This window comes from Syngnathoides biaculeatus, chromosome 7, assembly GCF_019802595.1.
Source record: "Syngnathoides biaculeatus isolate LvHL_M chromosome 7, ASM1980259v1, whole genome shotgun sequence".
NCBI classification, from domain to species: Eukaryota; Metazoa; Chordata; class Actinopteri; order Syngnathiformes; family Syngnathidae; genus Syngnathoides; species Syngnathoides biaculeatus.
The window spans coordinates 7,029,089-7,049,337 of record NC_084646.1 but is presented as its reverse complement, the minus strand read 5'-3'; the positions used below and the strand labels follow the sequence as shown (position 1 = coordinate 7,049,337).

The 20,249-nt window shown below is 45.9% G+C and overlaps 1 protein-coding gene across 1 annotated transcript; it reads left to right on the top strand.

Moving 5' to 3' along the window:
* The first annotated feature begins 1,641 nt into the window (after positions 1 to 1,641).
* Positions 1,642 to 19,430, top strand: LOC133503229 (solute carrier organic anion transporter family member 2A1-like). The gene is made up of 14 exons (XM_061824604.1): positions 1,642 to 1,790; positions 7,136 to 7,273; positions 8,397 to 8,559; positions 10,216 to 10,428; positions 11,161 to 11,253; positions 11,353 to 11,498; positions 11,775 to 11,841; positions 12,510 to 12,674; positions 13,601 to 13,805; positions 15,290 to 15,437; positions 16,935 to 17,098; positions 17,216 to 17,280; positions 17,377 to 17,497; positions 19,008 to 19,430. The coding sequence occupies exons 1-14, from the start codon at positions 1,656 to 1,658 to the stop codon at positions 19,126 to 19,128; spliced, it is 1,944 nt and encodes a 647-aa protein (XP_061680588.1). The 5' UTR covers positions 1,642 to 1,655; the 3' UTR covers positions 19,129 to 19,430.
* The last annotated feature ends 819 nt before the right edge of the window (positions 19,431 to 20,249 follow it).

Genomic DNA, 20,249 nt, shown 5'->3' with positions numbered 1-20,249 from the left:
CTTAATGAGCAAATACTTCACTAATTATGCTTTTTTTTGTCCTCTTAGTGTGCGGGAACATGTTAATAATTGACGAGTTTATAATCGCAATTCTTGTAATACAGTAAAACCATCGCTTTTCACTTTATATATACATATAAACACATACACAAGGTTTAGTTATTAATTATTCTTTATGAATGATTGAACATGCTTTGAATGGAATATCTCCCTGTGAGTATTGTGGTAGGATTTGTTTGTGTCTTGTTGCTTCACATAGTTTAAAATAGCGGTTACAATTGGTGTGAACGCAATGCTCAATTTTTTTTTTTTTAGCCAATGTACGGCTATTTGCATCATATGGTAGCATCAAGCTAGCACGCTTTTGTGAACGCAACGAGCACCGCTAATCGCGGAAGTTGATGAGCTCTGCCGTGAATAGCGGAAATCTTTTTCTTTTTTTTACCGGACGCCAACCGAAAAGGTTTGCACCGGAATTTCCGGCCTACAGAGCGCACCTGATTATAAGCCTCACCCAGTACATTTGTAAAGGAAATACTGTTTGATACATACATAAGCCGCAGGTGTGTAAAAGCTGCAAGCGCCCACGTTGAAAAAAAGATATTTACAAAGAAAGACACAAGTATGAATAGCTTAGCGTAACATAGCAACAACAGAGTAGCGCTAACAGGGGCGGTTACAAAAACATACTGGTAGAGAAAAAAAAAACAACAACTGCGGCAGCTACACGGTAGCACAGCACTAAAAGGGCCAGCAAAAAACAAAACATCCCTAAATCACTGAGCCACGTCAGTAACACAGCGGCAACGCACGAGTGGAGGATGGCGCCAGCCGGTTTTCTGCGTCCAAAGATCAAGGACAACCACCGGCTCCACAACACATCCTTGTCTGATTAGCAAATGGGCAACACTTTATCCGTTGATTAAATGTATAAGGTCATATTTAAGCAAATAATGAAAGTGCAATAAAACTAATATAGTCTTCACTAGACATGTCATAATTTGGCTCCAAAACTTTTTTTTCCCCTTTCCTTCAGACCAAGCAATGGCCTGACTAAATGAAATATCTTCCCTCATTTCACACGTTTTGGTACTTCTCCTTTATGTCATGCTCCTCCTTGTGTTACACAGCATTTATGTTTAGGTTTATAATTACCATATACGTAGATTTCATCTGTTTGTTTCGCACTGTTCGTGTTAATCTAGCAGGCTACTGTGAATGACTTGAAGCAAGCACATGTGACCTCTTTTTGGAGAACCGCGTGGTAACAGACATGCTCTACCTGTGGGGGCCTCGAGATACAAGTTTTAATAATTCCATAATATGTGTTTGTAACTCAAAACACATCTCTAATCATCTTTCGCCAACGAAATGGATGACAATCTGTTCTAGCCTACCCCACCCCAGATTTTTTTTTTAAATAGTTTTAAAAAGAAAATGAACCCTCTTTAAAAGTTTACTTTATTAAAACTAAAAGTAATGACAATTTAATAGTTGGTAAATAAGCTTTTTGCCCCTTTTTTGATTCAATTCAGTGGTCTTTGTGCTGGTCCACCTGCGGGGAGTGAAATGCAACGATCGCAACTCGGTACGGTGGGCAGGTCCTGAAACGTGTGTTTCAGCCAATGGGCAGGCACGAGATACCGTGACGTCACATGGAGGGAAGGGAAAAAAAAAAGAGACGCGCATGCGCACTAGCAAGACGCGCACACAACACTGCTCACTTGACTTCATTCCAGCAAAGACGTGAAGAGACTCACAAGGGGACAATGAAGTTCCGCAGCATTAAGGTAGGAACTACCAACTGTTTTGTTTTTGAAAATAATAATAATAATAACAACATGGTTCGTCGCATTTGAACATGCCTGCTAATTTTTGAAGGATGTAATTGAGTGTACAGGTGAACGAGTTCCCAACTATGCTAATGTCAAACATTTCTTCAACCGAGTCTGGTTTGAATCAAAGTAATTTCGATGTTTTACCCTTTGCTACGTGCTCCCGTAAATGTGTATCATAAGTATTATAAAGAATAAAAAGATTCCCAGGTTTTAAAAAATAATATGATTTTGCTAATAGTGCAGGAGTACAAGTAACTTTTGACATCCACCGACATAAGTATCACCTTTTAAACAATATTTGCCGCTCAAAAACCATTAGAACGCAGTAGCTAGTATTCCTGAGTGTTTATTAAAAGGTTTTGTTTTTTTAAAAAAAAAAATATGTATCCAGCTGTTCAATAGAATTATATGCCGCTGCAACATTAACGCTTGTGCTGAGATGACACGCTGAAAGGGACAAGCCGAAAGAAACTTTTTACATATAGAAAAATAAGGAAGGATAATTATTCAATTTAAATGTATTGCACATAAATAAAAGTTGTTTATAAACAGTTCTTCACTATTAAATGCAAATGAACTGGCGACCAGTTGAGGGTGTGCAATACTAATACCCTTTTGCCCAAACTTGACTGGGTTAGGCTCCAATACTCCCACTTCCCTTGTGAGGATAAGCGGCTTGGAAAATGAATTTATCGATGTTCTAAGACATTCCTTCATGTACTAGTGGTAAAATAGTGAGAATCATTATTGTGGTAATCAACAAGGTAACTATTGTGGCACTGTGAATGGAATACCTGTCACATTACGTTATACAGATGACATGAGATTAATTTTCACTCTTTAATTTAAAACATATCTCCAATCTTTCCCCCCGGACATGAATGGAAATGATATTAATGTGTTCCAGCCTCCTACAAAAACAACCCAAAAGTTTTCAAATGGGGAAAAAACAGCACTCTATAATATTGTATGTGAGAACAAACGCAAGAGTTGCATAATTAAATAGCATTACAAAATTTAATTGAACGGCGGTACGGTGGATTCAGCTTGTAAAGCGTTGGCCTCAGTAATGAGTTCCCGGGTTCGATCCCGGCCCCGCCTGTGCGGAGTTTGCATGTTCTCCCAGTGTGCCTGCGTAGGTTCTCTCCAGGCGCTTCGGTTTCCTCCCACATCCCCAAAACATGCAACATTAATCGGACACTCTAAAATTGCCCGTAGGTGCGATTGTGAGTGCGGCTGTTTGTCTCCATCTGCCCTCCGATTGGCTGGCGACCAATTCGGGGTCTACCCCGCCTCCTGCCCGTTGACAGCTGGGATAGGCTCCAGCAATCCCTGCGACCGTCGTGAGGATAAGCAACTAAGAAAATAGATAAATGGAAGTTAATTGAACTGTTTTTGTCACACTTTTTGCCTCAATTCATAACACATTGTGCTGCTCCTTGTGGTGTCTTGTCTGTCTTGCCCCCATGAGCACGTGAAAAAAGATTGTTTCTCATAAAACTCGAGATGAGTCACTCGTATGTCAAAGCACCAGTGAATATATATATATATATATATATATGTATTAATATCACATGATTCCATTGTTGCTTCATATTTCTAATCTCCCCGACATGCCCGAAAAGCGACCGCTCAATGATTCTCAGAAGTGCGGTCGCCGAGTTACACGTTCAAACTTTGCATGATGTAACAAATCGATTACAGCAGTATAATTACGTACACGATGACCGTCGTAAAACTATCTTTGCCAACATTGACGTCGGAGCATTTTGAATCCACTTTAATAGGCAATGCTTAATTGAATTTACATTCACAATGTTGTCACCGTTGCAGGAACGTCTGCTTTTGACGAAGGCCGCCGGTTCGTGTATTTTAACTTTGCTACTCGGTGAGCTCAGAATGTTTTGGGAAAGGCTACTTTGTGTCCAAAAAAAAAAAAAAAGTCTGACAATCAGTGCTCAACGACCTCCCCGATGTGGTTGCACATACGCAGCGAGGATCCGTTGTTTAGATAATGGGAGTTGCCTTCTGCTCACTTCTTTTTTTTTTTTTTTTTTTTTAAATCTCCTTCACTTCATAATAAATCCATTTTTTTTTTTTCTTGGCTCAAGAACACAACGTTCATTCGGCACCCTTTATTCGCTCAATTCCGTCGGGTTGCGCGCACACACAAACGCGTGTGCGTGCACACACCGGCGCGTAGGATTGCAACATAAATTCTTTCAAGGATATTTCCGTCATCGCCATTGTAGGATACAAAAGGGAGTGACAGATTCATATCGATACACTCAGCAGATACTACATGAGGTACAAACATTTAATGATTTCCATTCCGAGGTGCCGTACGTGGGCTGCTAAAGCGTTCGGCCTCACAGTTCTGAGGACCCGGGTTCGATCCCGGCCCCGCCTGTGTGGAGTTTGCATGTTTTCCCCGTGCCTGCGTGGGTTTCCTCCGGGCACTCCGGTTTCCTCCCACATCCCAAAAACACGCAACATTAATGGCATACCAAATTGCCCCTAGGTGTGATTGGGTGTGCGATTGGTCGTTTTGTCTCCATGTGCCCTGCGATTGGCTGGCGACCAGTTCAGGGTGTACCCCGCCTCCTGCCCGTTGACAGCTGGGACAGGCTCCGGCACTCCCTGCGACCCTTGTGAGGCTAAGCGGCTAAGAAAATGGATGGATAATAATAAAGTGCATTTTTGCAGTAAAGAATAATGTGTGAAATGGATGGATGGAGGGTGCCGTACATGCTCCCTCTTCAAGAAACAGCCCCCCCCCCATAAAAATATTTTCAGGTTTGTCCATAATTGCATATTTTCATAAGCATCAAAGGCAGTCTCGAGCCCTCGGTGAACTTCGTTTTTATTTCATGATCGACAAGACACCTTTCGAGTCCAGTGGAAAACTGTTGTTGTAAACGTCAAAGAAAAGTGCCAGGACTGTCGAAAACTGTTTTTTGTAGACAAAGAACATTTTCAAGACCGTAATAAGACAAACATGTTGCGAAACAATCAAAAATGGTTTTGAGTTGCTGAACCTCAAAAGTAGTCGTAAGCATCGGAGACAGTTTAGCGTCAGCGAACGTTTCCTTTTCGTCAACGTCAAGAACATTTTCCAGTCTCGACAACCGGGATCATTCAGGCAAACATCTTTTTGATGAATATTTAATTGTCGTGTCATTATCCAAGCTGCTTATCCTCACAAGGGTTGCAGGAAAGCTTCTGCCTATCCCAGCTAGCTTCAGGCGAACTACGCCCTGAACTGTTCACCAGTCAGTCGCAGGGCAGATATATCGACAGCATCGCTTAGCGGGAATCGATCCCGCGTTGCCCGCATCAAAGGTGGGCGGGTGCACCACTACACCATCAGTGAGTGAATATTTAATTGCATAAATGGATTTCACGGGGAACAGATGAACCTCGGAGGAGGACGTGCGTAACGGTTTTGGACGGCAAGCCAAGCGGTCCGTTTCCACTTGCGTGAGACGAACGGCACCCGACGATTTCTGTCGGAGGTATTGTGTAGCGCAACGCTTTCATGTTGCCCTCACAATGAGGGGAGTTGATTCCGTGATCTACCTTGGGAATTTCTGGTGGATTTCCTTGGTTCCGTTTCATTGGACCCGACAGGTCAGCTTAAAAGAGGAAAAGGACAAAACAAAAAAATAATCACAAGACGGACCAGGCGGACAACGCGGACGGACGTCGGGGCTCGGAACCAGAGCGTTTGAGCAGACTTCCCTCAATTCTTTCCGTCGCAGCGGGTTTGAAAGACGGCCGGCATGTCGGAACAAAGACGACGCGCGCGCCGCTCGTCATAACGCTTAAAGAATCAACAAAACGGGTCGGGAGAATGACGTAACGGTGCTTTGCCGCTTGACTGTCGTTCGTTGAATGGTTTTCGGACACTTTGGAACCTCGTTGAACCGAGCATACGCGTTTTTACAAGTATCATTTGTCTCCTTTGGCCCAGTATGCATATTTTTATACTTTTGAGACTTGTTGAACCTTGAAACCTTGAAACTTGTTGTTCTCCGTGTACTGTCAAAACAGACAAAACACCAGAAGGAGCAGCACAATGTCCATAAATTGAGGCAAAAAGTGTGACAAAAACAGTTTAACTTCCATCCATCCATTTTCTTAGCCGCTTATCCTCACAAGGGTCACGGGAGTGCTGGAGCCTATCCCAGCTCGGAGGCTGGGTACACCCTGAACTGGTCGCCACCTGATCGCCGGGCACATGGAGACAAACAGTCCCACTCACAGTCACACCGAGGGGCAATTTAGAGTGTCCGTTTTGATGTTGAGTGTTTTGGGGATGCGGGAGGAAACCGGAGAGCCTGGAGAAAACCCACGCAGGCACGGGAAGAATGCAAATTCCACACCGGCAGGGTGGGGATTGAACCCGGGTCCTCTGAACTGTGAGGCCAACGCTTTTCCAGCAGGACCACCGTGCCGCCCGTACATGCTTTCATGAACATCAAAAAAGTTCTAAAACATAAAACATAGACATCGTAGACAATTCTGAGTCGTGTTTTGTAAACAATAAAGAGAATTTCCAGTCTCCAGTGAGCCGAATGTCTGTTTTTGTGCTTTTTGTTTACTGGCAAGTAGTGCTTTGCCGCCTGGCTGCATCATCCCAATGGAAAATTAGGCCCGCCGTCAGCGCGGCAACCGATTGAATCTACGTCGGTAACAATAGAGCACTTGTGTACACAAGAGGGCCCCCGTTTTTTACGACGGGAACCCGAAGTCGTCATTTGTGGTTGTTAATTTACCCTAAATGTGACCCTAAATATTTCCAATGTGCCGCTAACCGCTTAAACCACGGGTGTCAAACTCATTTTGATCACGGGCCACATTGTAATAACGGTTTCTGTCAGGGGGGCATTATGACTGTGAAACCATAAAAAGATTTAATTGACACAATCAATATATCAACCAGTTTTGGAATCAGAAATCAAACCGAACGGGTTTTTCAACTATTGTTGATGTTTAGTAACACAACCATGTCCCAACGTCATCATTCATATGACAATTAGAAATTTTGGCACAGATTTAAAAAAAAAAAAAAAAAAAAAATCATGGAGGTTGACACGTTGCGGGCCACATAAAATCACGTGGTGGGCCGTATTTGGCCCCCGGGCCTTGAGTTGGACACCTGTGATCAAGCTAGCCCTGTACTTGGATTTTCTCTTATGTTTTGTTTTGTTTTGTTTTTTTAGCCTTGAATTGTTCATTTTTTTTTTTTTCTGCATTTTGACCTGATTTTCCCTCCTCCCGGCTTTTTTTTTTAGGCGTTTGTGCTCTGCCACGGTTTGCTGCAGTTCTCCCAGCTGCTGTACAGCTCGTACTTCAAGAGCACCCTGAGCACCGTGGAGCGGCGCTACGGCCTCAGCAGCTACTCGGCGGGAACCCTGTCCTCCCTGCACGAGGTACGAGAGAACCTCGGCGGCGACAGCGCTGGCCCGCGTTCAAGGACGCGCTCGTGACAAAAGGGGAAACGCCACACAAGCGGCGGGGTCCGGGTTGCATTTCTCGGCCGCTGAAGCGGATTCTTGACTCTTTAATTGTGTGTCTGCTGTCAGGCGGCAGGATTCCCACACCCAACTGGGATCCGAATGCACCGCTGAGATAAAGATACCGTAATTTGCGGCCTACGGAACGCACCGGATTATTAACCTCACCCAGTACATTTGTAAAGGAAATACCATTTGGTACATACACAAGCCGCACCTGTATATAGTGTAAGCTGCAAGTGCCCACGTTGAAATACGAGATATTGACAAAGAAAGACGGTACACAGAAAGAGTTTTCAGTTTTAATACCTTAGCTTAGCTTAACATTGCAAAAACACAGTAGCACAAACAGGGCTGGTAAAAAAAAATAACAAATAAAAACAGCCGCGGCAGCTACATGCTAGCATAGCACTAACAGAGACAGTTAAAAAAAAAAAAAACACTGAAAAGCTGTAGTAACACAGCAGAAACACGCTAGCACAGCGCTTACGCTAGCGCGACGCTAAAAGGGCTGGTTAAAAAAAAAACATACCGGTAAAAATCACCGTGACACGGCAGTAACAGCAGCAACAAGCTAGCACAGCAGAAATGCTAGCGCAGCACTAACAGCTGGTATAAAAATAAAAAACATACCGGTAAAATTCACTTCCTTGCCACATATATTCCACCGGTCTCACTCTTACCTTTTGCGGTTGGCCGTTAGAAAAAAAAAAAAATGCACAAATTAGCCGCATCACCGCATAAACCGCAGGGTTGAAAGCGTGTGAAAAAAGTTGCGGCTTGTAGGCCGGAAATTACGGTAGATACTGCTGATTAATTGCTTGATAGCGTGAGCAGCATGTGACGGTCAACTGGTTGATAGATGTAGATCATAGGGCCAGATAATATTGGAATATGGCAAGAATGAAAGAAATGACGGTATATGATTTCACAGTCATAACGGCCCTCTGATGGAAAGGATAACTTCGACGTGAGCCACGTTAATCGGGTTTGACAGTGCCAGGATATAAATTGACTCGGTTTTTGTCTGTCCTTCCAGGTGAGCAACTGCGTGCTGATCGTGTTCTTGAGCTACTTTGGGAATCGCGTGCACCGCCCCCGCGTCATCGGCGTCGGCGGGCTGCTGATGTCCATCAGCGCCATGATGCTCGCCCTGCCGCACTTCCTGTCACAGCCGTACGAGTACGACTCGGTTCTACTGAGTAAGAACCGGAACGCGAGCTCGCACGTCAAATCGTGTTTCCGTAAAACAAGAGTTTACACCTACAGTGACCATCCATCCATTTTCTTAGCTGCTTATCCTCACCAGGGTTGCGGGGAGTGCTGGAGCCTATCCCAGCTGTCAACGGGCAGGAGGCGAGGTACAGCCTGAACTGGTCGCCAGCCAATGGCAGGGCACATGGAGACAAACGGCCCCACTCACAATCACACCCATGGGCAATTTAGAGTGTCCAGTTATTGTCGGTGTGGTGGTGCCTTTGGTGCGGGCAGGGTGGGATCGATTTCCTCTGAGTGATGGTGTCGATATCTGTGACTGAGGGCGACCAGTTTAGGGTGTAGTCCGTCTTTCGCCCGAAGCTAGCTGGGATAGGCTCCAGCTTTCCCGCAACCCTTGTGAGGATGAGCAGCTCGGATAATGACATGACGTAGACAACTTGAAGTTTTCGATGAGGCTAGAGAGTTCATCCATCCATCCATTTTCTTAGCCGCTTATCCTCACAAGGGTCGCAGCTCATAAAGCATTCCCCTCACAGTTCTGAGGTCTCGGGTTCAATCCCGGACCCGCCTGTGTGGAGTTTGCATGTTCTCCCCGTGCCTGCGTGGGTTTCTGCCCACATCCCAAAAACATACAACATTAATTGCGAGTGTCTCCATGTGCCCCGCGTTTAGCTGGTGACCAGTTCAAGGGTGTGCCCCGCCTCCTGCCCGTTGACAGCTGGGACAGGCTCCGGCACTCCCCGCGACCCTTGTGAGGATGAGCGGCCAAGAAATGGATGGATGGATGTTTTTGGGATGTGGTAGGAAACCGGAGTGCCCGGAGAGAACCCACGCAGGCACGGGGAAGACATGCTAACTCCACACAGGCGGGTGCGGAATTTAACCTTGGACCTCAGAACTACGAGGCCAACGCTTTTCCAGCTGATCCACCGTGCCGCCCTGTACCGAGCACTTTTTTTTTTTTTTTTTTAAATAAATATCAAAGAGCGTTTGGAGCCCGAACGATTTTAACGTCGGCATTTTTGCAAACATCAAATGAACAAAAATGTTCCGCCAAAAAGCTCAACAGGTCAAAGGAGGCCCCGAATGTGAAACGAACTGAACCCAAAACGCTGGAGACCGTTTGAGTCTTGCAAATGGGGACCCGGGGAAGAGTTCAGGAACTCATTTCCTTCAGACATAATTAAAAAATGAACAGTAATCTAATAAAAGTCTCCACGCTGGAAGCGGCGCAAAAACACGGCGCCCGATGCCGTGTGAGTCATCTTGGTGGACCGCTAGCTAAAATGGCACAACTCAAGTTTTTGCATCGAGCATGAAAGTCAGCGTCCGGTCTTCAGGAAATGAAAACGACACTTTTCACTTCGGGGTGAAATCTCCTGATGAATTTAAAACGCACGACAATTTTTTAACGCGAACTCAATTTGACCTTTTTGTCCACTTCGGAGCGCACTCGCCCAACTTTTTTGCACAGCGGAACGGGGAAAAAAAATGGCAACAGTTATTTGATCCGAGAAACTTTCCAAGGGCATCCACTTGTGTGCGTTTCTGTCACTCTTCCAGCGCCAGTAAAACGGAGTCACAGAATAGAACCCGCTCAGAAATGAACTTTTTGATTTTTTTTTTTTTTTTTTTCCCAGACCGTCAGGAAATCTGCGACGCGCAGAGGAACTCCAGCGCCTCCGAGTGGTGCGGCCGCGACGACAGCAGGCGACTGGCGGACACGCGCACCCTGTGGACGCTGATGGCCGCCGCCCAGCTGCTGTTCGGCGTCGGCTCGGTGCCAATGCAGCCCTTCGGCATCTCCTACATCGACGACTTCGCGGCGCCGGGCAACTCCCCGCTCTACATAGGTGAGCGGCCCCCCCGCGGCCGGGCTCCGTCTTGGCGTTATTCATTCGCGTTTTGCTCGCTTTAAAAAGATAATTGAGTATGAAATGGATTGATACTTTCACGTTACAAAGAGAAACAAGTTTTCTGTGTGTGTGTCCCCCCCCCCCCCTTGCCCCTATAGGGCAGGGGTATCAAACTCGTTTTTCCCGCGGGCCACGTCGTTGTTCCGGTTTCCCTCAGAGGGCCGTTATGACCGTGGAACAAAGATATTTAATCATCTCATCATATTTACATCATCAATTTATGAACTAATTTTGGAATCAGAAATCAAGGGTCACGTGTTTTGCAACTTTGATAACACAAAAATGCTCGTAATATCTCAACTTTATCACTTATATGACAATTTTGTTACAGATTTTTACAAGAATCATGGAAATTGACACTCGATGTGGCTTTGCGGGCCACATAAAATCATGTGGCGGGCCAGATCTGGCCCCCGGGGCTTGAGTTTGACACCCGTGCTTCCGGTGCTCTGTACAATTTAGTGTCATTACTTATTTATGTATGATTTAATATTTAATTCTTCTTCTTATTTATTTATTCTTTGCTTATTTTATTTAGTGTCAACCCCCACCCCCACCATTAAAAAAAAATTGTCCCGCCGGGGTCTCGTTTACGCTGATGTACGCATTTTTCTTTGCGCGTCGACAAAGCTCACGTACGTTTTTTTTCCCCCCCCTTTTCCTTCGCAGCCATCTTGTTCGCCGTTTCCGTGTTCGGGCCCGCCTTCGGCTTCCTGTTGTGCTCCGTGATGCTCCGCATCTACGTGGACGTGGACAAACTCGGTTCGGGTTCACCGCCGCCGCTCCTCCCGATCCTTTGTTGGCACATTATTTCATTTTGATGCTTATTTTGTTTACATTTTTTTGTCCGTTTGCCCGCAGACATCAGTTGGGACCAAGCGCTGAGTCCGGGCGACCCTCGCTGGGTCGGCGCCTGGTGGATGGGCCTCCTCCTCACGTCGGCGTGCCTGGCCCTCACATCCCTGCCGTACTTCTTCTTCCCTCGCACTCTGCCGTCAGAGGGCCTGGTGAGTCCATCCGGCGGGGTGTGCCGCCATCTGCTGGCTGAAGCGCCTCACTGCACCCCGAGGGAGTGGCATTACCTTGCCTCGTCAAATACAATATCAGCCTTCTATACATTTTCCGAGCCGCTTATCCTCACAAGGGTCGCGGGACTGCAGCAGCCTATCCCAGCTAACTTCGGGCAGAGCACATAGAGACAAACAGGCGCACTCACAATCACACCTCGGGGCAATTTCGAGTGTCCAATTAATGTTGCATGTTTTTGGGATGTGTGTTTCCAGATGATTGGAAGGGAACCCTGTGTGGACTTCAAGAAACCTCGCGTCTCTTTGTCTGGCTTCTTAAAAAGTATGTTATTTTATTCATTTTAGTCCTCATTCCGAAACTCTTTTGGTTTTATCGGGATGCGTCCCAGACTCACACCCAATAGGTTGGACATCTACGATATAGCGAGACCGCGTCAAAACAAAAAAAATTTCCTTCTACTTTCAAAGTCGTCCGTAGTGCTTGTTCTCACACGCTTGACTTTGAGATAACTCGTTAGCAAAGTTCTGCAAATACGAGGCAAAACGGAACATCGGGAGGCATCACGCAAAAGTGCAAACACCCCCGATTGACGTAGTTCCTTGGCACCGAGATGGCGCAATACTTAAATTTCTTTCCCTTGAGTACAAAAACGACAAACGTGTCTTTTCTTTTGTTTTTCAGTGCCTAACGGAGGCTAGTGTCCAAAATTAAATCCACCAATTTCTGAATTTGCAAATACGCCAGGGTTCACTGTATAGTGGAACTAAATTCATTTGATGAAAGTCCACAAGCCTAATGCAAACATATAATGTGAAATGCCATAGACGGGCTAAGAGAAATGAGCATGGATGTTCCTGTTTTTTCTCTCAATTACGCCACATCAGCATCCGGTAGAGCTCAGCGCATTCCGACATGTCGCGGCACAACTTAAATAACGCTGAACGCGTGCGGGGTTGACTCTGTATGACGTTTTTGTCTATGTGCTCAAGTGTTCCCCAGGAGGTTCTTTCACCTGCTGCTGAGTCCGCTCTTCCTGGTCCTGATCCTGGCCCAATGCTGCTTCTCCTCGGTGATCGCCGGCCTCTCCACCTTCCTCAACAAGTTCCTGGAGCGCCAGTACAGCGCCTCGGCCGCCTATAGCACCATGCTGGTCGGTGGGTGTTGCCTCTGAAGCCTGGCATGGGGCCGGGGGGGTACTTTGCCAGTTAAAATAATACTATTCTTAAAAAAAATAAAATAAAAAGACCTGGTTGAAGTGAAACTAAAAAAATGAAAGTAACTAAAACTGCCTGAATAGAAAAGCAACAACTGTAAATCCCTTCCAAAATGCTAAATGCTTCTAAAACACTTTTTTTTTCAGGTTAAAATGATAATTTTACATATTTTATAAACTGTTATAAAGAACCCAAAAGGTGAAATAAAACTACCTCACCAAAAATCGCACAGGTAAAACCATCAATCGTACGAAAGCTCCACAGTTAAACTACCGTAATTCCCGGCCTACAGAGCGCACAAAGTACCGTCTTCGGAAAGAGTTTAACGCTAGGGTGGCGCTAATGCTACCGCCCCGTTACCCGTTAGTGCTAACGCTAGGTCTACGCTAAAGCTAGCGCTAACACTAGTGCTGCGCTAATGCTAACATATAAATCGTAAATATCACTGAGATACGCGAGGAACACAGCAGCAACACGCTAGCACAGCGCTAACAGGGCTGGTAAAAGTCACTTCCTCGGCCCATATATTCCACAGGTCCCATTCTTACCTTTTCCACTCGGGTGCCCCGTTAGAAAAAAAAAAAAAATGCACAAATTAGCCGCATAAACCGCAGCATTGAAAACGTGCTTGTAGGCCGTAAATTACGGTACTTTCAATCTTACGAAAGTTGCCGAATCCCAGTTTGATCCACATTTATTTATATGAACACCCTTAAAAGGCAAAACATGTGACTTAAAAAAAAAAAAAAAAAAAAAAAAGGTTTCTCGTCTTCTCCATTACGCATAAAAATTAGCGGCATAGCTGCATTCCGACCGTGGATCCTCGCCCTAATCGGTTTGCGCCTCGCCGCCTTTCCCACCGGCAGGAGCGGTGAATCTTCCGGCCGTGGCGGTGGGCATGCTGGTGGGCGGCGTCATCATGAAGCGGACGGGAATGTCCCTGAAGAACATCCCTCGCTTCTCCGTGCTCATGCTGAGCGTCTCCACGCTGATGTGCGCGCCGCTCTTCTTCATGGGCTGCTCCACGCACAAGGTGGCGCAGGTCAATCACTACCAGATCGGACAGCGCGGGTGAGCTCGCCACCGTCCGGTCCTTGTCTTGCACCCCTTTCGACTCCTCTCTCAGCGTTGGGCTCACAGTTCTGAGGACCCGGGTTCGATCCCCGCCCCCGCCTGTGTGGAGTTTGCATGTTTTCCCCGTGCCTGCTTTTGTTTCCTCCCACATCCCAAAAACATGCGACATTATAATTGGACACTCAATTGCCCGTAGGTGTGATTGTGAGTGTTTGTCTCCATGTGCCCTGCGACTGGCTGGCGACCAGTTCAGCGTGTGCCCCGCCTCCTGCCCGTTGACAGCTGCGATAGGCTCCAGCACTCCCTGTGACCCTTGTGAGGATAAGCGGCAAAGAAAATGGATGGATGGATAGGCTCCTCTCATCGTGTCTGTGTGTTTTTGTGACCATCAAGAGAATTTTGAACCGGCGTACTCATTTTTTTTTCAACATCTTAAGACATTTTCCAATTTGTCCGCGTTTTCCAACGTCAAAGGCGAATTTGATGTTTGTGAACTTGTCGGTTTGGCAAACGTCTTGAATGTTGTCGAGCTAGACGTGCGTTTTAAACATCAAAGACAATTGGTGACGGATTAAACGAACGTGCGTTTTTTTTGTGAATAATCAAAAACAATGCGTTTTTTGGAAACTACAAAGCCAATTATGACACGTATGTTTGTTTAAACATCAAAGACGGGTTCAACATCAGAGACGATTCGACTCGTTTAACCAAACGTGCGTCTTCTGTAATCATCAAAGACAGAATTGAGCCTTTTTCAACCGGACATACATTTTTTTTTTTTTTCAATAAACATCAAAGACAGCTTCTAATCATTAATCTACTTGTACCAAATGAAATCTTTTTGCACACTTCAAAAACGGACCTTGCCCTTAACATGTACCGTGATTCCTGGCGTACAGAGCGCACCTGCTTACAAGCCTCAACCCAGTACATTTGTAAAGGAAATACCATTTGGTACATTCATACGCCGTAGCTGTGTAAAAGCCGCAAGTGCCCACATTGAAACACGAGATATTTACAAAGACGCTAGCACCACGCAAAGAGCTAAAAAAAAAAAAAAAAAAAAACATGGCGGTAAAAATCACTGAGCACGCCAGTAACACGCTAGCTCAGCGGTAACAGGGCCCGACTGGTAAAAGTCACTTGCTCGGCACATATATTCCACCGGTCTCACGCTTACCTTTTCTGCTTGAGCGCCCCCTTGCGGCCGTTAGAAAAAAATTCACATAATCGGGGCGGACCGGTAAAAGTCACTTCCTCGGCACATATATACCACCTGGCTCACGCTTAGCTTTTCCGCTCGAGCGCCCCCTTGCGGCTGTTAGAAAAAATGCACGAATTAGTCGCATCACCGCATAAGCCGCAGGGGTGAAAGCGTGTGGAAAAACGTTGCGTCTTATAAGCCGGAAATTACGGTATTTATATTTTGTAAACATCAAAGGCAACTTTGTCTCTAGTCAAGCCTTTGTTTTTTTTTGCAGGTCTCTGTCCCCGTGCTACGCCAACTGCTCTTGCCCTGCGGGCACCTTCAACCCGGTGTGCGGCTCCGACGGCGTCGAGTACATCTCGCCGTGTCACGCCGGCTGCATCAATTTCACCAGAAGCCCAGACAACGGGCACGCCGTCCAGGTAAGTCTTAAAATACGCAACACGTACGTGCGCAACAATTCCTGGACGATCACAAAATTAGGGGGGGGGGGGGGATGCACCCGCACAACGTTGACTGACATCAACACGGGCGCAACACATAATTGGTGACGGTCCAAAAACTGGGAAACCAAAACTTGGACGCACACAAGATTGCAGTCTGCAAGGCAGAAACGCAGGGCGGCCGTCCGTCTTCCCGCGTGGCTGTGACTGCAATGCCAATGAAACGATCTCTCCTCCGTCTTGCAGGCCCTCAGGTTGCACTAACAGCTCACGCTCATTCGACCCCACGTTATGGAAAATGTCATTTTTTTGGGGGGGAGTACGGGGTGGTCGTGCTCCCGATACGTTAGCATTAGCACAAGGACACATTTCTTACTCCTCTGTGTGTTTCCCAAACAAGCAGTAATAAGCCTTGTGTAGAATAGAAAACGACTGAAACCGAAATTTATGAAAATGAAATACAGTGAAGAAAATAAGTATTTGAACACCCTGCTATATTGCAAGTTCACAGAGGGGTCTGAAATTTTCATCGTAGGTGCACGTCCACTGCGAGAGAGATCATCTCATGAGAAAAATCCGGAAATCACAGTCTATGATTTTTTTTTTAACGATTTATTTGTGTGATATAGCTGCAAATAAGTTTTTGAACACCTGAGAAAAACCAATGTTAATATTTGGTACAGTAGCCTTTATTTGCAATCACAGAGGTCAAACGTTTCCTGTAGTTGTTCACCAGGTTTGCGCACACTGCAGGAGGGATTTTGGCCCACTCCTCCACTCAGATCTTCTCTAGATCAAACAGGTTTCTGGGCTGTCGCTGAGAAACACGAAGTTTCAGCTCCCTCCAAAGATTTTCTATTGGGTTTTGGTCTTGATATGCTTCTTACGGCGCCACTCCTTGGTTTTCCTGGCTGTGTGGTTCCGGTCACTGTCATGTTGAAAGACCCTGCGACGACCCATCTTCAATCCTCTGACCGAGGCAAAGAGGTCACAATACACGGCCGTGGTCATCCTCTTTTTAACACAGTCCAGTCGTCCTGTCCCGTGTGTAGAAAAACACCCCCAAAGCATGACGCTACCACCCCCATGCTTCACAGTAGGGACGGTGTTCTCGGCATGGAACTCCTCATTCAACTTCCTCCAAACACTGTTAGTGGAATTATGACCAAAAAGTTCCATTTTGGTCTCATCGGACCACAAAACCTTCTCCCATGACTCCTCTGTATCATCCAAATGGTCAATGGCAAACTTAAGACGGGCCTTGACATGTGCTGGTTTAAACAATTTTGTCTCTGGTGTCTTCTGGACTGCTCTTTGGTCTTGGCAATGTTACAAGTTTGAGTCTTACTGATTGTACGGGGCGGACAGGTGTCTTTATGCGGGCACCTGCGATGAAAATTTCACACCCCTCTGTGATTTCTCAGTGGGAGCTGGGTGTTCAAATACTTATTTTCCCCACTGTATGTGTCTTTTTAGCTGTACACCAACTGCAGATGCATCCCGGGCAGCCAGAGCCACGCGCGGCCGTCGCCCTGCGCCAACCGCTGCCCCCACTTCCTGCTGCCCTTCATCCTGGTGCTGTCGGCGGGGGCGCTCCTCGCCTGCCTCACCCACAACCCCATGTACATGATGCTGCTCAGGTCAGTCCAGCGGCGGTGGCGGTTGCTGTTCTTCCGCACCAAAACTAATCCCGGTCTCCAGCGCGCGCTCGCTCCTGACTGACCGACTCGCCCGTGGCCTTTTGTTGACGTCTTTAGGAGCGTACCGTCGGAGGAGAAGTCCTTTGCTATCGGGGTTCAGTTTCTCCTCTTGAGGCTTTTGGGTAAGTCGGGGAATAGAATATGCTGTATCGCAATAGCGCTAGGCCCGGTTCAATTGTGATATTTTTTTTTTTTTTGCGATTCTCCCTCCGCCTCAGCGTGGCTTCCGGCTCCGGCGCTGTTCGGCGTGGCCATCGACACGTCGTGCGTCTGGTGGAAGCGAGTGTGCGGCAAGAAGTTCAGCTGCGGCTACTACGACAACGACGTCTTCAGAAGCAGGTGAGCGCCGCCCGACCAGAGGAAAATGCTCGAGGCATATGACTTGACTCCAGTCGGACTTAAGTTGCCATGTTTGTGGCTAAAAAAAAAAAAAAAATGCCGCTTCGGCACGTTTGCTTTGGACTCTGCGCTCCACTATTTGACTTTCAGGACCCAAACCATTTAGTGATTTTTCGACCAGTGGGAGACCTTTCAAATCTCTTCTAAAGCTGACTGGAAGGCAGTGTAAAGACGTTAGAATTGGAGTTCTAGTCTCTGAAATCGGTCACTGATGTTGTACTAGTACACACGCCTGACTTTGGTGCCGGCAGCGTGGGATCAATTCCCGCTCGGGTCGGGTGTCGATATGTGCACTGCGACTGACTGGTGACCAGTTCAGGGTGCAGTCCGCCTTTCGCCTGATGTTAGCTGGGGTAGGCTTTGGCTCTTCTGCGACCCTTGTGAGGATAAGCGGCTTGGAAAAATGGATGGATGGATGTTCTGTTCAGAACAATTTCAGTAAAGCCTCGGTTCTCGAACGTCCCTGTTTTCGAACAAATCGGTTTTCGAAACAAAATTTCAAGTTATTTTTTTCTGCTTCTGTTTTCAAGCGAAAATTGGTACACGAACGGCCCCCGACAAAACCCGGAAATAACATATTGCGGTCTGCCAGACCGGCTGACCCACGACGCACTTCGTTGTGAATTCCCACATCGCCGAAAAAAAACGGCAATAACGTGATGCGCAAGAAGTTGACCCACCCACGACGCGTTTTGTTATTGTCAATTCGAACGCCCCCCGGAAAAAAAAAAAACTGAAATAACATAACGCACGCGACGCAACCAGCGCACTTTTGTTATTCTGTGTCACGCAGCCTCTGCACACAGATGTGTCCCGGTAGTGACCCCCAATGAACTCCCAGCCTAACCTACTCCACTACTAAAGCATACATTTTAAGCAAAAAAATAAATATATATTTCTTAAATTATTTTAGTATATAAAGTATTTAGACTATACATGTATTTCTACTATGCAGTTTATTAGCAGGAAAAGCTAAAAAAAAAATGCTTTAAAAAGCCAAATTTTTTTAGGCCTAGAACGCATTATTTCTTTTTCTATTCATTTTAATGGGAAACATCGATACGGTTTTCGAACAAATCACTTCTCGAACCGTTTTCTGGAACGGATTGTGGTCGAGAACAGAGGCATCACTGTAATTATCTGCTTTACATAATGAGACCACCACCACAATTGAACTTTAATCGTCTGGAGACACTCTTAAATATTTGTGTGTGTGTCATATGCATAGCTACGTTATTCAAAATTAAATTTCTAAAAAATGTGATCCAAGAGTAGCATACAGGCTGAACAGGAGGGGTCGAAGAAGTGACCCTTGAGGGACCCCATATGGCATTGTAGGAGACTTGGCTTGACTTTGACCTGAACTAAAGGCCCAATCTTTATTTTCTACTCAAAATCTGTTATTAATCCCACCTTTTTTTTTTTTTTTTTTTTTTTTTTTTTTTTGCAGGTATCTGGGCTTGCTGGTGGGCTACAAGGTGATGGGCGTGGCGCTGCTGGCCATCCTGGGCTGGAAAGTGCTCCGAACGCAAGAGTACAGCCTGGAGAAGCGGCCCAACGGCCTGCTATAGAACCCGCCACCTCCCTTTTTTCCCATTTTGAAGGTGGGAGCGCTCAAAAAGACCAAACAGTGATAATACCTCACAGCTTCCGCAGGACTTGTATAAATAACATGTTCACGACTGCCCGTCAGGTAGGACCTTATGCACAGCCCAGTCATTGTATAGCTTAATATTTAAGTGATTTTTGTATACTGTGTAACGGCACGCTGTTCCGTTTTGATTTCTATTTACTCGTTGTATTCGTCACACATTTTTCGGTGCTACGTACCGCACGTTATGCCTGCTTTTTAATAAATCATGCTGTAGATGACCATGTGCAAAGATTTTTTTTGTGTGTGTATTGCAGTCTGTGAAGTAGCCCTCGGTGCAACATAAATGAAGGTTTATGGATTTATTCTTGGCAGCGCGGTGGATCTGCTGGTAAAGCGTTTGCCTCACAGTTCTGAGGTCCCGGGTTCAATCCCGGACCCGTCTGTGTGGAGTTTCCACGTTCTCCCCCGTGCCTGCGTGGGTTTCCTCCGGGCACTCCGGTTTACTCCCACATCCCAAAAACATGCAACATTAATTGGACACTCTAAATTGCCCCTAGGTGAGATTGTGTGTTGTCTGTCTACGTGTGCCCTGCGATTGGTTGGCGACCAGTTCAGGGTGTACCCAGCCTCCTGCCTGTTGACAGTTGGGATAGCCTCCAGAAATCCTGCGACCCTCGTGAGGATAAGCGGCAAAGGAAATTGATGGATTTATCCTTTTCAGCAGTTTTTTTTGCACATTATATTCCTGTATTTTTTTTAATTTCTCGTTTAAAAACAAAGACCATTCAAGCAATAAGTCCTTCATTATTCTTTTCAGACTGAGGGAAATTGTCCATAGCAACATATTAAGTTGAAAATGAAGTTTAGGTGAACAGAATTTTCAAAGTTTAATTTAACTATAAACCGAGGTATTTTTTTTAATACATTTGTAAACTCAACTTTGACCTGGTTTGCCTAGAAATGGAACTTTCCCAATATATCTGGGATAAAAAAAAAAAACCAAAACATTTTAAGATTTGTACTAGGAAACATTTGAGTTTATATATAATGTATCTAGAATTTGCACATCAGATAAAGCCATGATTAACAATGTATTAA